Genomic DNA, 16,226 nt, shown 5'->3' with positions numbered 1-16,226 from the left:
TTCTCTCTGTCTGGACATCAGTTCAACACGAGTTTGGATGACGGCAGAGGAGAAAGACCAGTCAGGGGTGAACCACTTTACTTCTACTCCAAGTTCAATACCGAGCAAGCAGTTAAACAATAATGTTGATGGATCCGAGTCATTTCCAGGCTTTTGCTATTTGTCGGTAAAGAAGGGTCAATCGTGAGCATGGCATTTATTCATCTGTTCACACACATCATACAGATTTGTGCGCCCGATCGCGTTCCAGTCAAAACAACTGCAGTGTTATGTCTCAAGGCCGTGCAATACCAATCACTCACACAAATCGCACTTTGGGCTCCCATGATCGGAGCCTACACAGCAGGGCTCCCTTTTTCTGCAAATAATTTATTCCCCCATGAGGATTGGACAAACCCTCATTCTCCACATTCCAGAGCGTTCCCCCTTCTCTTCCATCTCCACAAAAGCCCCAAACGTTAGTATAACCCCCTCTCTATCGACCCAGTTTCACCTTGTAAAGCCTCAGTACACTGCATGTAACCTACTATAAACCGATGGGAAGGCAGAACAATCTACAACTATGTGGAAATGGTTGACAAAAATGTAGATTAGGTCATTTGTAGTTAATGGACTAAGACATGCACCAAAAAAGTATCATTTAAGCCGTGGATCAAAACGGATTTCCTTCAATATCTGAGCAGTCACCACATGAACGGTAGTAATTTCTTCTCTTCCTTGGTTTTAATGAGTCCGAGGGCGGAACAAAATTTCTCATTTGGTCTCAAAACTGAGAACGTTTGAGGTCTCCAGACCACAACCACCAGAAGCATTCTCCAGATCCCTCAGCTGAAACCAAACCTTGGTGTTCAAAAACATTCTTGAAGCAAGGATCATAATTACGTCCATTTATTTTCAATGGTCCTCATCAATATGCAGTTCAACCCAAAGAATAACCCACAGATTTTGCTCTTAAATGTTGCAAACTGTTGTTTTAGCGGTAACTTTGTGCATGTGGAGTCGCGAGCTGTCAAACAATTCATGATTACACCCGCACTTATTATCATTGGTCTTACTTGTGATAACATTGGCAGAAGCTCCCTATAAAACCACCTCTTAACCCCCTCTGAGGAACTCGCTGAAAATGCACACATGCACTCATTTATTTACCCATTTTCGCTTTTTTTTATTCACCTTTCTATATAGCGATGGGTGTTCTGCCTATTGTGGAAGCAAATGCACGCAGCTTTCTAATTTGGAACATGCAGCAATAAAAATGAAAGCTTGGCTTGAAAACATGACTTTCAGTCCTTTGGGGTCTTAACAACTGGATGTAACACATTTTTCCACACTGCAGACCAAGAGCTCACAATTCACTTCATAAAAGACGCTGTAAAGTACAACTACACACAGTGAAGTCATGGCAACCACTTCACATGTTTAAGAAATCCTGAGTGATAGTGCCAGTGTGCTGCTCTCATTAACTACTGTTATTTAGTGAGGGCAACCTATAGATACAATACCGAATATAATATGGGGATTGTATTAGTCGAAAGGCAGTGTAAAAATGGCGCCTTACTTAAACATAAAGGCCTTGAACAGAGGCTGGACTGAATCCAGAGTGACTTATAACCAAGTGAACAAAGTTCTAAGTGTGTGTGCGTGTGCGAGAGAGAGAGACACAAGTGAGACAGAGCTCGTTCACATTCCCAGACAGTGAAAGTAGTAAACAGTCAGCGTGATCTTGGAAGTGCTGTGGTCTGCGGGTGTCTGCAGTGAATAACTGTCACTTTGAAGCTTCCGAACAATTATGATAAGACGCAAATTAAGCAGACTTGAGTAGAGGGCTGGAGAAAACACACAGTGCGCAGCATCCTCCAACAGCAGTCGTGACCATGAAGCTATAAATCATCCCTAAGGGTAATACTGACATCCACATTATTTACTTAGCAGCTGGAGGAGCAGAATTAGTATATAAGATCAATTTAATATTGCTTTACTTTTGAGACGCTGACCTATTTACAATCTTTAGCACAAAGTAAACGGTTACTAAAGTGATGGTATTTTGAATAACGCCACACAAAACTAACAAGCCCTTCATCATCAGGGTTCCATTGTCAGCCTTTGCAACAATCCTTCTACATTAGATTCCAGATGGGAATTTACTACTACTTCAGTATAACTGTTGGTCAGACATTGAATGACATTAAGATGTGGCATTTTTTAGTAAGGTATAGTATAAAAGTAAGGCTTTTATTATTAATTAAAATAGACACAAAACAGAAGCAAACAATAATCCATAGCAGTTTCCACCACATTTGCAATTTACTATATTATTCTTAGATATTTTGGCTCATTGATCACATTCTTTGGAGTTACTATATGTTTCTGTACACATGGCCTTTAATGACCACTGAATGACCAAACAGCTCAACTGCATGATTCACTGTAATGATGTCAAACCAGCTGCCAGTTAGGCATTTATAGGTATTCATGGGCTTATGAACAGAAGGGCAAACAGCCCCACAGAGATGACTGGCCATTTACGTGTGTGTATGTGTGTGTGGTGTGCGTGTGTTGGAATTCGAATGCCCCCGGTTTCCCTCCCTGCCTGCACTGGGGCCTCTTGGGTGTGGAACAGGCGTTGTTTTCAGCAGGCTGGCAGCACAACAGAGGTGATGTTGAGGGGAAATGAGGGGCAGGCGTGGTGGGTTCACAATGTGGAGGCTAAACCTACTTTTATGGGTATTGGCTTCCACGTTTCATCATCAACCAATAAAGGACCACTCTGTGCCAATCATGAAAACGCAAAGAGTAGCAACATAGAACAAGCCAGTGAAGCCCATCGTTTTCACACTCTTAATGAATGAACAAATGGGTGGAGACCATTCTGAATTCCCACTGACAGTCACAGGTTGATCCCCTGAGCATTTGGCTCAACTGAATACTTCCCAGGAGAGGGGAGACTGTGGAACAGGTTTTTGCTGGCCAGAGACTATGAGAGAGATGGGTGTGGTGGGACCGGACCAGATAGGAAGATGAGGAGAGGAAAATGGAGATAGCCGAGTTCAAAGTGGCACATTGGAGTCTTGATAAAAAGACGAAAAACAGAGGGAGCAGAAATAAGAGCTTCCCAGCTATAAATATCTCTGTGTCACCAGCTGACATACTTGGAAATAAAATCCTATGGGTGTTTCAGTGCTTCTGATTCAGTTTCGCGATAGTGATGGCCGTTGGCAGCTGAGATCACACTCAGAAATAGACTGTCACCGCGTATGTTCCCGCCCTATCGGAAATGACAGCAGAGTGTGAGGGACCACCAGGGTGAGTGGGTGACAGCAGAGTGGGGGAGATCCAACACACAAAACATACTCATCATTTATGCTTATGCTCCTGCTACATGGTTGCTTGTGATAGCTTTATACATGGGCTGACATGACATACAAAAGAGAGGCATGAGTCTTCCCATGTACTGTAGCCCAGGTGACATATGTTTTAGGGCTGTCACTAAACTCTAACCTATTTATAATGACCCATAATTTGATGAAATAAATATGAAGGATACAACAGCCTGTTGAATCCTTCCTGAAGGATTCTTGAATCCTTTTCAAGCCGAAATATAGGCACAGACTTGTCATGTTCTTAAAGGGGTGTCCCATTTTGTAGGGGTAGATTGGGTAGATAGTTTTAAACACTGCCTCTTGTAATTCAGCTCCAAGGGGCATGGGTAAAAAGGAGAAATGGAATTGGTCCAAAGTCTCCTCTTATTAAATTCAGTTTGAGCTCCGGTCCTTGTGGGCTTCTGCTTGGTGTGGAAGACTGTGTCATACTCTCTGAGCTGCACTCTACAGAAAAAAAAATAGAGAGCATTTGCATGTCTTTCCCTTTTCAAATCCAACAGTGAACAGACTGGTGCGGTAAACATCTTTGTTCTAATTAGAAGACTACGTAATCTGAGATGTTTATCCTGCCACATTAACTGCAGTCCGTGTCTGCTGCCCTGAAGATGTGTACCAGCTATCTGGCAACACGGCAGAGAAACAACATATGTTGAGTGACGATGATGGAATGGAAATCCTTGGCTTAGCTTCCCTGTTGGGAGTCATTGAGTAGAAGTGTAGCATCTGGTGAGGGCGGGGTTGAGACAGTTAAATGCAGTTAAAGTTTTGTTGTGCTACTGGACCGGTAGCTTGTGCTTGTTGTTGAAGGAAGAGAAGAAAAAGACATAAAATATATGACGGACAGCAAAAGACAGTGAGCAAACTACATAAAAAGGCTGCAAGTAAACTTTGGTTCACTGAACACAGTGGTCATGCCGAAGTATCCGTGTGTAGAAACACAAAAACACACTCATGCTCTCATTTCCAACAAAAGTGGCTCAGCATGGGGTTTGAATCTTTGAACACCATTGTTCATTAGTCTGGCGACACACATTTTAATTACACCCTCTGTTTCAAATAATTACAAATCTGTCATCTCAAAAACTTTGAAAAAAAGTTTAGAAAAACAAATCCTTAACAGAGTCTGTTTCAATTTATTGACAGGTTTAGTTCTGTTGCTGTTTTGATGCCTTCCTGCAATTTCATCCAAAGCTGTGGATCCAAAAGAGAAATTCAGGATTTTGTCATCGCACCAAGGTAATGAAATAAGTTACTTTTTTACGAAATGCAAGCCCAGTAGACCAATGAAACATTTTTACAACTACACAGCGTGGGGCTATGATTCAAAGTATGAGCCATCAGTGTATGTGCAGCACAAACAATACCTGCAGTTGTGCACCATCAGTTATTTTAAATATATGATATTCTCTATCTGGCGGAAAGTTTCCTGTTTGGTGTTCAATAAAATATGAGAACAAAATAAAAAGAAAGTAGCAGGGCTCCAATCTGGTTTTCTACTTTTCATCACATCTGTCTAGAAACTACTCCTGTCCTGTTAAGGATCATGGACAACTCCCAGGTCTCCTGTCACACCTCATCATGCATTCTCTATGCATGTCACTGTAAAAGAGGATTACCTGTTAAAGGTCTCATGAGAACATGGAAACATTTTACACACTTCCCTGGCCTGGGATTATTTCAGTATGAAACAGGTAGAAGCTTTCTCAAGCTATAATAGTTAGTCCTTTAAGTGCTAAAAACGAAGGCAACTGGAGTTCTGTTCTTGAAGACGTTGCGCCTCTCATCCAAAAGGGTTCACCAGTTCTGATATTGGTGTGGGAGTCCGCGGGTTTATAAGCCCTTGGTGGCACCTTGGGGTCATTAACATAACGATCATGTGAGCTGTTGAGGTCACATGAGCCAAAGTGTGATTCATCAGAGGCTGAGTACCATGAGTGCCATGAGTCAAAGTGTGAATTGGGGTAAAACTGTTTGGGGAGGGCGCTCAAGACAGCTTTGTAGGTGGCTGACAAATGGTGTCTGAATGGACATAGATGGCTCCCTTTACCCCTCTCTCAAACCATCTCTCTTTTCTGTCCAAAACATGTTGGCATCCTCAAAAGAGCGTCTTTAGATGCAGGTGTACAGCTGAGTCTTTTCCCCTGGAGCTGGCTTTTCTGGAGGACTGAGCACTCCTCCTTGCACTGCATATACAACAATGCTCAGTTTGTGACTTGGGTGTTTTTTGCTTGGGGTGAACCAGTCTTTGCCTCAGGGTGTGGCTGGGTTTGAAGTTTACACAGATCTTGCACTTCTGGAAAAGGCTCCTGAATTTCTCTGATAAGCCGGACACATATGGCATGACGATGTGGCTCCTCCTGTTGTTTTCTTCATCTACAGTGGCTGTCTGAGGTTCTTTGTTGTGCTTCTTTGAGGATTTAATAAAAGCCTATTTCGGACAGCCACAGGTCTTTCCTGATGTTTGTTTGTTCCATTTTTTTTACCCTCTACCTTGGAGCTCTATAGGTAGATATGTATGCTGAACACATACGCATGTCTGTTTGTGCTAACATAAAGTGTAAGTGCTGCACGACAGCATGCCTACATAGAGTTTAAAATTAGCCCATGCGATTGGGTGTTGCCATTTGGCCAATGAGAGCGGAGAGAAAGCAGTTGCAGGATATATGGCAGAAAGTATTTGGCAATGTAATCGATTGCAGATGGCAGCAGCCGGGTGACTTGTTTGGTCCACAGTGGTTCTTTGTGATAGCTAGGCCTACCATAATCCTGGCCGTTTTCCTGTGTACGTGTGTTTTTGCTGGCACCTCTAATATCACAGTGCTAAGCTCTGCAACTCCACAGGAATCCAGACACACAAGGGGGAGCAGAGGTTCAGTCACAGAATGGAACCCAGTGACTAACTCTAATGGAATTGTCTGTTTGACTTATTATGATAAAGCAACGGTGTAAGCTAATAGCCAAAATGTTGCAACGCAATTAATTAGAAATTAGAAACATTTCTGCATAAATGTCCAATCATTGTCTCATTACTGTTAAACTCACTAACTAGATATCTAAATACTAGTAGTTAAGTAGTAGTAGTTTTATAAACAAGACCAACAATATTTTTATCATCATTAATGAAGTAGAGAGTTGTGGCATCTGTATCAATTTTGGTATCAGCAGCAGATATTCAAATTGAGTTATTGGAATTGGGATCAGATTGGAAATGAAAATGTAAATTGAGGTAAAAAAAAAAATACTCTCAAAGAGATTTTAGTTTCAAATACAAGCTTATCTAGGTTAGCGCATCAGAGTTCAAACAAGTATTTCAATACAATATCTGAGGGAAAAAAACAGGTATGCAGTGTTGGATAAGCAAAATCTTTGTGTCTGTGGTCAGCCTATATATTATTAAATATACACACATCATCACTAGCTCATTAAACAGAGTAGATCAAGCAGCTCGTCAGCTAGCTGCTCCATCGCTGGCTGCACAAAGTACCGTTGTAAGATTATGAGTTCAGCGAGCAGCCTGTCACTGCATCAATCAGGAAACCCTATCTGTCGCGCTGATGTTTCTGGTATCAATGCTATGTGTCTGTCATGACAACACTTTCCAAGAATGAGGGCAGTACATGACAGCGACTCTGCCTTAAATCATCTCTCCGCAACATCTGAGTCTTTCAACTGACTCACAGGCCCACACCTATCACCACGGGTCATGACCTGCTACATGGTAGTTACGATTGCAGACTATTGACTCCACACACAAAGTAAGCCAATATGAAGTCGGGATGGCTCGATACTACTGTTTAATGGCCGATACCGATATTACAGCCTTGAGTATCTACCAATACCAATATCAATAGTCTTATACAAAATGACACTCATCTGTTTTGGTGTTTCTTCTTCCACAAAGCTCACATGATCACTACAGCATCATGTTGACCAATATCAGACCAATACCAATACAGTGAATTTGTTCATCTCTAATATAAAGCTGGACATACCTGTGGGTCAGGATCTAAGAAATACTGCATCATCACTTTTACATTTTATGTTAAAAAAAATACTGTTTTATTTCCATAAAACAATCAAATACTTATGCATGATGCCTAACAAACAAAAGAAGCTTACCAAATGATCTAGGTTAAGTAGGAAAAGAGTCTTATTTTCATAGATACTTTAATCAGTCCTTAAATATAAGTCCCAAATTGTGATTTGATTCCTGAACTTACAGCTGTCTGCCATCAAAGATCTCTCTGCATGTGTGTAAAACAGAGTGTTTGTTGGACACTCATGCAAACATGAGCGGTCGAAACAGGCTTCCCCATTTGTCTGAAAAGTCATCTCTTGAATATGTACTGACTGAGAACAGACTAGTCTTTCTGAAGCCCCTGGAAAATGCCCCTGACCTTCCACACCTGTCTTGTCACTCAGTCTCAGGGAGTGTCCTTCACCAGCCCTTCTCTGCAGCCCTCATTGCCCCAACAAGAGGCCTCATTTCCCAGGGAAGAGCTCTGTAGTTCCAGGCCTCCTTGCCTGCACCCGCACACACACATACTGAGAGCACCCTGATCCCAGCCCCCTTCAGACTGCACAAAGCCCCCATTGTGAGGCACAATACTGACCGCCCCCTCTGCCTTTCCCCTGTACCGTCTGCTCTGTTTCCCCCATAACCCCGTCCCTTCTTTCCCCTCTTGCTTCTGCCTGACTCCCTCTTTCTCAGATTTTTAGGTCTTTTTTTCATCTTTCCTCTTGACCCCCTCCTCAGTATTCTTTGTCCATCTACCAATCCTGTTTATCATGTTGTTAGGGTTCTTGCATATGCCCCCTATTATCCTGGCTCAACCCCTATAAAAATACCCCCCCCCCCCCCCCAAATATTGAGGCCTTCGACATTTCCTCTTCTCTCCTCGTGTCTCCCAGAATGGTCTCCAGACACTTTCTACTTCTCTCACTGTAGATTTACCTCCTATATCACATCTGTCTTCATATATAGTATCTGCAGCACATGCACAGAGGGACTCATTATTCCTGGAAGCAAAATACAGAAAGCAACTCTCTTTCAGCACTTCTGATATTCATGGGTCTGTTTTTTACTTAAAAGTCCAGGAGCATCAAACACTACTTTTGATGTGGGCACATCTCTCAACTCTGTGATACACTTAGGCAGAGATCCCAGAGTGTCTCTGTGTTGGTCTCTTCTTAATAATAATAATGCAGTTAGTGAAATTGCACCCAAGACTGTAGCACTGCCAATATCTTTCCACAACTGAGGAGAACATTCCTTTTTAAAGAGTAAATGGGGGCCAAGTTGGAGCCATTGAGGACAGTAGGAGCCATGGCTGCTGTGAAATATGGGAATGCAAACAAATCCAACAATATTTAATGAAACCTACAAGTTGTCATGGTCTATTCAACTCCATAAGGTAATGACAATAAAACACTGACCAATTAAAGGTGCTACAGTACCAAGGAAACCCCTGTCCACACACACACACACACACACAGCAGTAATCAAATATGGCTGCTCTTCCTGAACAATAAACTGACAGCTTTTGCACAATCTTCAGATCTTCATGGTCTGCCCTTGGTCTTTTCTGTTATGACTTTGTTTGTTTCTGTTTGGACAACTGAACTTTTCACTTGGTGATAACATTGTAATCTGTATATGGCTACATCGTCAGGATAAGGACATCCAAGTGATCCAACCATTTGTTAGACACTGCAAATACCTGTGGTTTTTAAAACACTCTTTTTATGAAAATATGGTTGAAATCCTATCACAACGCAATTTATTTCACTTTTCCATCAATATTTCCTTGTCAAATTGTAACAAAATGCACAGATTTCAGTCGTTTATTAAGTAAATACTGCATTCATGTAAAATTACAACCTGAAAAACATTCCGTCATCATTCATCCTTCTCCAGTTTGGAACCACCACATACATACCTGAAAGATTATGCAATCGCAATGTACTGCAACACTGCAATTGCCACTTGAGTGTAAATTGACCTAATCCTGAGAAACAGCAACACGAGCCAGAAATAGGCAACTAAATAATTAGAGGAGCTGAAGAAATGAATGAAAAGTGCAATGCACACAAACAGACGGAATCTGTAAATCTGCCAAGAACTTAGCTCTGTCGTCTGGCAAGTTGAGATGTGAAATAAGAGAAAATGGGGTCACAACATTGTCAGTAAAACAGAGGCCTGTAACCACGGCAACCCTGGCTGTATTTTGACGAGGAGGAGTGATGGGAAGGTGGACATTCCACACACTTGTCGTCCTGTGTTTCCTGATCAAAGCACGAGAGGGAGGAAACAAAGCAAACAGAGCTACCACGAAGCTTCCAGCAGAGCTGCGGTTTGTATTTTTCGTGTTATGTGAAAGGCGACTGAAATGCCTTCAAGGATGTGGGGAATTTTCCTCTTCAGTGTCGTCCAAGCCAGAAGTGATTGAAAGAAAGGAAAAAAAGCAGAAGACGGGAAACTAAAGCAAAGCAAAGGGTGGAAATGAAAGAGGTCAGTTGCTCGCGTCACAGGCAGAAGAAAGAAGGCAATTCTGAAACCGGAGGAGTTCCTCAATAGTTTGCAGTGGCTTTCAAGCATTTAAGGACGCAGCTTTCTCACCCTCGACGAGACAGTAGCCGTATCAAACGACATTCAGTAAACAACACACACTCCGCAGCCCTCCACTGCTGCCAGCTAAACCACTGCCACTCAACAAGTGACACCTCTCTTTGAGATCCCAAGGGAAGGTTATTTTGGTCGCGCACACACAGGTATCCATGGTAACACACCCCTGTTCAGGAGCTCAACATTGTGCAATAAGCTGCCAGGGGGAATGTGACAATCTGACAGTGACTCAGCTTGTAGAATTTAGCATGCAGCATGGTATGGAATGCTGGGACACCACATTGATGACCACATTCCACTGTTTGCCTGGCTCTGTCCCCTGTGAGGGACAGCAGTCTGAAAGAATGAGCACCAGCGTCAGAGAAAAGGGGGTCACTCAGGTGGAAAGAATGGTGGCAAACGAGAGGTGTGGTGTCCCACAAAGCTATATTTGTGATTAGTGTAGCAAAAGGGATAAAAAAACGAGAGAAAATCAATTACGTGACTTTAGACTATAAGCTCATTTAGTTCAAATAAGGAGCTGCAACTAACAATTATTTTCATAATCGATAAATCCGTTGATTACTTAAAATGTCAGAAAATATTGAAAGATTATGTTTTGTCCACAAACCAAAATGATTCACTTCTACTGATGTATTTGTTATATGGCGCAAAGAAACCAGAAAAAAATATTCACATTTAAGAAGCTGCAAAATCAGAAAACTTGTTTTAATAATGGAAAAAAAAACTTAAAACCAATTAATCGATTATCAAAATAGTTAACCATTCATTTAGTAATCGACTAATAATTGATTAATCGAGTAATTGTTTGAGCCTAGGTTCCTTTAGGTCTTCATAACATTTATAGAAGCCAATATTGCTGAATGAGGACTGGCAACAACTGTGTTGGAGTGTTTGCCTTAATCAGCAGCGTTAATGAAAGGGGAAGCTGAGAGTATAACGACGATGTCTGGAGTAAGGCCATATGTTTGAAATATTAATTTCAATGTTATGGGGACTTTTAACCAAACTTGGTGGTCCAGGCTCCAAGTCTGCACAGTCCAGGGCTCCAGGCCAGCTCTCAGCTGTCCTGCCTGCTGAGGCAAAAGAGACCAGATCCCAGCCTGTAATAACAGGGAGCCTATGGCACATCAGTCAGACTCTCAAACCCTGGAGCTTTACAACTGCAGCTGTGGAGGTCAGCCAGACAACCAGGGACAATGTCATGTCAAGGCTGACACATGTTGGACATATGAAAAATAAATAACAGGGTTAACGCTGGCAAATATGCTGTGGAAACACAGCATATCTTAGACGGAGAAAGCAATGCTGTTGTTGAAGAGTTTGACAGTGGAGCAGAGAGGCTGTCGAAACAGTCACAGACTCAGATAAAGGTTGAGCTTATCGCAGCGGTTCTTCTACATCAGGAAAGAGCCAATAAGATATTCAGTATCATATTGGCTGAAATAACTGTTTCAGATACAGGAAAAAGGAAAATCTGATACCGTCCATAAATGCAAAATATGACAGATACTTCACTAAAGAGAACAGTCATGTGATCAGGGTGTGAGGGGGGGCTGCAAAGGTCTTCCACACAGTTAAAGCATTCGCTTTAAAAAAATGGCCAGTTATAGCATCAGCACAGATGTTATGTAAGTATTAAAATACGGAAAAGATTGTATTGGAGTGACATTGATATCGGTACTTACTCAAGGTTGTCATATTTATTTACTATGTTATCATATTGGACATAGTGGAATCAAACTATTCTACATCACAGATAAAAAAAATGGGAGTGTCTAGTTTTTAACCATGCTGAAATGGAAAATATTTTGAGAAGGCACAGAACAGTGCAAGCCTTGATATAAATCTATCAAAAGAAGTTGTGCAACTCTTCTCCATTATAGTACGCGCTTACTACCGTTTTGAGCTGTCTTTGCCTATCAGGGTGGATGAAATCTAATGTGACCCTGCTGCTCACCAAAACGTAAAAATGTGTGTGTGTGTGTGTGTGTGTGTCAGTGCAGCTGCAGATCAGTCCAGTTGATGACAATCCTAAATCTGATGTTAGTTGAACCCTGTCTTTCACTTACAGCACCTTTGGTTTATACTAGCGGCAGCACATCTGGCACAAGGCTGCACGTGGCAGAAATAACGTAATCTTCCGCCGGGCTGCAAGCGATATCCCAGTGCTATGTCGCACACCGCTGAATTTTGTGATAACGCACAAGCACTTTACAAAGAATTGACGCCACTGGGGGGGAAAACTAGCCAAGCTGATGTGTCTTCATAAGCAGTTAAAACATCCAGAGAGACCATGGTCTTGATGAAGAGTTTTTATAGTGTAATATACAAGACAACGCGCCGCAGAAGTTAGGTCAGGTATGTGTATCAAACACACGCTGAGACACACTTTGAGACACAGAGACTTCCTATTTTACTGATTAAATGCAGTTTTTTAGACATGTGAAGAGTGGAAACCAAAGTGAAATGTGTAAATAATAGGATACAGGGTAAAATGTTTGAAAAAGGTTATTCAATGGATATATTCTAATGTAACTACTATAGGTACTGGCAGGTTTATGGATTGTATTTATATAGATGATAACTGAAAGCTGCTTTACAATACAGTTTTGCCATTCACCCATTCACTTAGAGCACTTCTTCTATCACTTATCTATTCACACAGCTGTCAGGAGCGACATGGAGTTCAGTGTCTTGCCCAAGGACATGTAGACTAGCAGAGCCGGGAATCGAACCCACAACCTTCAAGTTAATGACGACTCGCTCTACCGCTGAGCTACCGTCGCCTGTTTATCCAGACTAGTTTCTTTGTTGCTCATTGGGCATGCATCGTATGCAGAGATCTGTGCGAGTATAAACAAGGCTTTACCCCACACGATTATACTTCACTGACTTACAATGTTGAAACAAAATACAAACTAAAACAATAAAATGAAAAAATAAACTAAACAAAAGTTACAAAAACATGTCTTTAAATATGACACAAGTACTTGTTAAACTTCTGTGGTTCAAAACCAAATAAGATCACAGTTTGGAGAAATAATACCATGCAGAGCCAAGAGGTTACATAAGCGCAGCGGATCATGTGCCAACAATATTGAGAACCAGAGCAGTATGAAGAATGTGACTTAACACTTTAATGGTTAATCCTTTCCCCACTGATTTACAATGTTTAAGGAGCTATTGAATATTCCCATATGACAACACAGTTAACAATAAACCACGCGACTCTGGCGACACGCATGGAAAACCTGCGATGACGATGTTCAATCTCGGACTGAAACCCTCCGTGACAGCAGACATCTCCGACATAATCGGTGATGTCACATCCGCTCTGACCTTGTGACCTTTCACACAGTTTACACACTCTCTTCACGCACTAATCTCCTGGACTATGCAGCCAAACCTCAAGCTGCCTGCAAGTGAGCTAAATTCCAGGCCAGGAGAGACCAAAATGCTAATGCAAATCCATAAAGACACAAGACGTGTACTGCTAAAATCCACAATTCTGCTTACTAATCAAACCTCCAGATAATCTGGTAATAGTATGGTTAGAATTTATTTGGTAACAGGGAAGTAATAAGATTATATTTACTCTTATTATAGATAGTCTACTTGCATAGTAATCACCTAGTAATAGCTTGGTAATAACAATGGATAGAGGATAAATGTCAACTTTATGATATGGTAATTATAACATTTTCATGTGAAGGTGTAATACTGATGTAGCCTATAGTAATTCTCCTAACTGAGCTTATTGCATTAGAAATAAGATGGTGTTGCAAAAGTATTGTTGTTACTGTATTGCTTTGTAAAGTTTTACCCACTCTTATTTTAAAGGTGCATTATCAATATGTTGTAATAATAATAATAATGTGTGATCTGTGATGCCTGAAGAGAAACATTCCCGCTTACTACCAGGAAAATCCTTTTTTATGAAAGGATTCTGCCAAAGGTGCAAACACATGTTTTTTTTTAGTTTTTCTTTTGTTAAGGAAAAGTTGATGATACTGACTTAGTAACCCTTACACAGCAACTCTTTCTCTAACATTAAACAGACAAAAGTGAATTTAAGTCCTGACACTTCCATCAACCTTTCTTAAAAAGAAGCAAAATAAAAGGGGACATTTTGAAAAAACAAGGCTGTGTCATACCTTGAAGCATGCAGCGGTATGCTGACTCAGAGATGGCATAGATGTGTGGAGGCATCTCGTGCCTCTTCTTCCCTCTGTACATCTCAATGATGTTCTCTGAATAGATGGGGAGGTTCTTGTAGGGGTTGATGACCACGCAGAAGAGGCCCGAGTATGTCTGTAATTAAAGACAGAATTAAAGATACGGTGAGGGGGGAAAAAAAGAGAAGCTGCAGATCAAAATCTAAATAACCATATTTCATTATATAAAAACACATCTGGCTTAAAACAGGCAACATAACTTTGAAGTAAATATGAAAATTACAACAGCAATATATCAGTGTTCTCACATTAAACAGAAACATGCAAGTATCTGGCTTTTGAGCATCACCTGGTCTGCATTGTATCACTTGGCCATTACTCATTTTTCTAGGAGCTTACGTCATGAGCGCAGGCACGCAATACAGTGATAAACTTAGGCAAGACTGATAGAGTCAGACAGAATTAGGGGAGTGGAGACTGCAAAGAAACACTAAACAGTCTATTTTCTCTCGTGCAAAACAAAACAAAAGTCCCAAAGAGTCATCCTAATGAATGAATAGAATCTAAAATAGCTAAAAATGAGAAGAAAGAGTGTAAGAATATTGACGTCACAGCAAAATCCTTGCACTACTAGCTTGTGGTGTGTTGCATCTGGTTGTGTAATTAGCCCAAAGATCTCTCCCCGGAGAGTGTGTGTGGTATGAACACTTCTCAGCTATGCTGTAGGCTGAATGGACCAGGCAGCAAGGCGGCTAGGAATGAGTGAGGCCCTGGTGGGGCATTGGCTCTCTTTCATTCTGCAGATGCTATAGGGGCTATGCATTCCTTCTATAGATGACATAGAAAAAGAGCTGCTTACCAGTAGTATGACTTTCATGGCATGCTGGGCTACGTCTAGAGGCACAAATGTCCACCCTGCCTATCACACTAGCATTCTATACATACAGCACCTGCTGCAGATGACGCTTCACAACAATGCACGCATGGGTGAAAAAGGGGAAACCGACCAGGAATTAGTCCCATAGCACATACACATACTCTTTTCATGAAGATGTTCAGCATATTTGAGTGAAGACCCCAAGGGTCAGAACCAGTGGGCTCGATGCTGGTTTCAAGGACAGTGTAAGACCCAGACAAACTGCCACAATGGTTGGACGGTGGGTAGCTAATGACCTCCCATAGCCCTAGTTGGGGCAGTGTGTGCAGCACCATTGACCCTTGCCGGCTTAACAGCCATTTCAGCATGGCCATCCACCAAAGACTGAGATCACTGAGATTGGCTGTTTAGCTTCAGCCAAATGGACGACAAGAAGACACACGGAAATGATAAAACATGCAAATAACAACAACTTCTATGTTCCTTCACAAGTAAAACACCAACGGCTTACAACAGCAGGACACTTTCCATCTTCTTCCCAGACATTGTTGCTGTCCCATTGCCTAATAGGTGTTCCAGATTTTTTTTTCTCTTTCTCATTGAGTCATTGAATACAGACTAACACTAAATACTGGGTAGGAAAGAAATTTCTGTTCTCTATCCATCCATCTTCAATGGTTTTATCCTCCACATGAAGGTCGCAGGGGAGCTGGTGCCAATCCTAGCTGACATGGGGCAAAAGGCAGGGTACACCCTGGACAGGTCGCCAGTCCATCACAGTGTCACATAGAAACAAACAACCATACCAATCCCCAACTTTGCATGTTTTTGGACCGCGGGAGGAAACCAGAGAACCCAGAGAAAACCCATGCACACATAGGGAGAACATGCAGAACGGCCCGGGTCACAACATCAGGTCTTCTTGCCACAAAGGCAAGAGTGCTAACCACTACACCAACCGTGGGGCCTTTTGTCGCAGATGCAAAATATTCATGCTGGTTGCTTGTTGGCTGTACTCAATGCCATGTGTGCGAGTGCAACCTTTTTCACCTTTGCATGCCAATCTGAACAAGCAGCACAGTTGGTCGTTATTCATTGCTGACCCTCCAGATGGTGGGTATCAGACCTAAGTATATTATATATACATATGTATAATATTTCTTAAA

The 16,226-nt window shown here is 41.7% G+C and overlaps 1 protein-coding gene across 2 annotated transcripts in view; it reads right to left on the bottom strand.

The window, feature by feature from the left end:
• Positions 1 to 16,226, bottom strand: part of LOC131475321 (myosin-10) — a 51,794-nt gene that overhangs the window by 28,812 nt on the left and 6,756 nt on the right. For both annotated transcript variants that reach the window (XM_058653366.1, XM_058653367.1), the window contains exon 3: positions 14,163 to 14,319. In XM_058653366.1, the coding sequence (XP_058509349.1) occupies positions 14,163 to 14,319 (157 nt within the window). The remainder of the gene's footprint in view (positions 1 to 14,162; positions 14,320 to 16,226) is intronic.

This window comes from Solea solea, chromosome 16, assembly GCF_958295425.1.
Source record: "Solea solea chromosome 16, fSolSol10.1, whole genome shotgun sequence".
In the NCBI taxonomy this organism is placed as follows: Eukaryota; Metazoa; Chordata; class Actinopteri; order Pleuronectiformes; family Soleidae; genus Solea; species Solea solea.
Note: the sequence above shows the minus strand (reverse complement) of the source record. Positions and strands in the feature narration are given on the sequence as shown.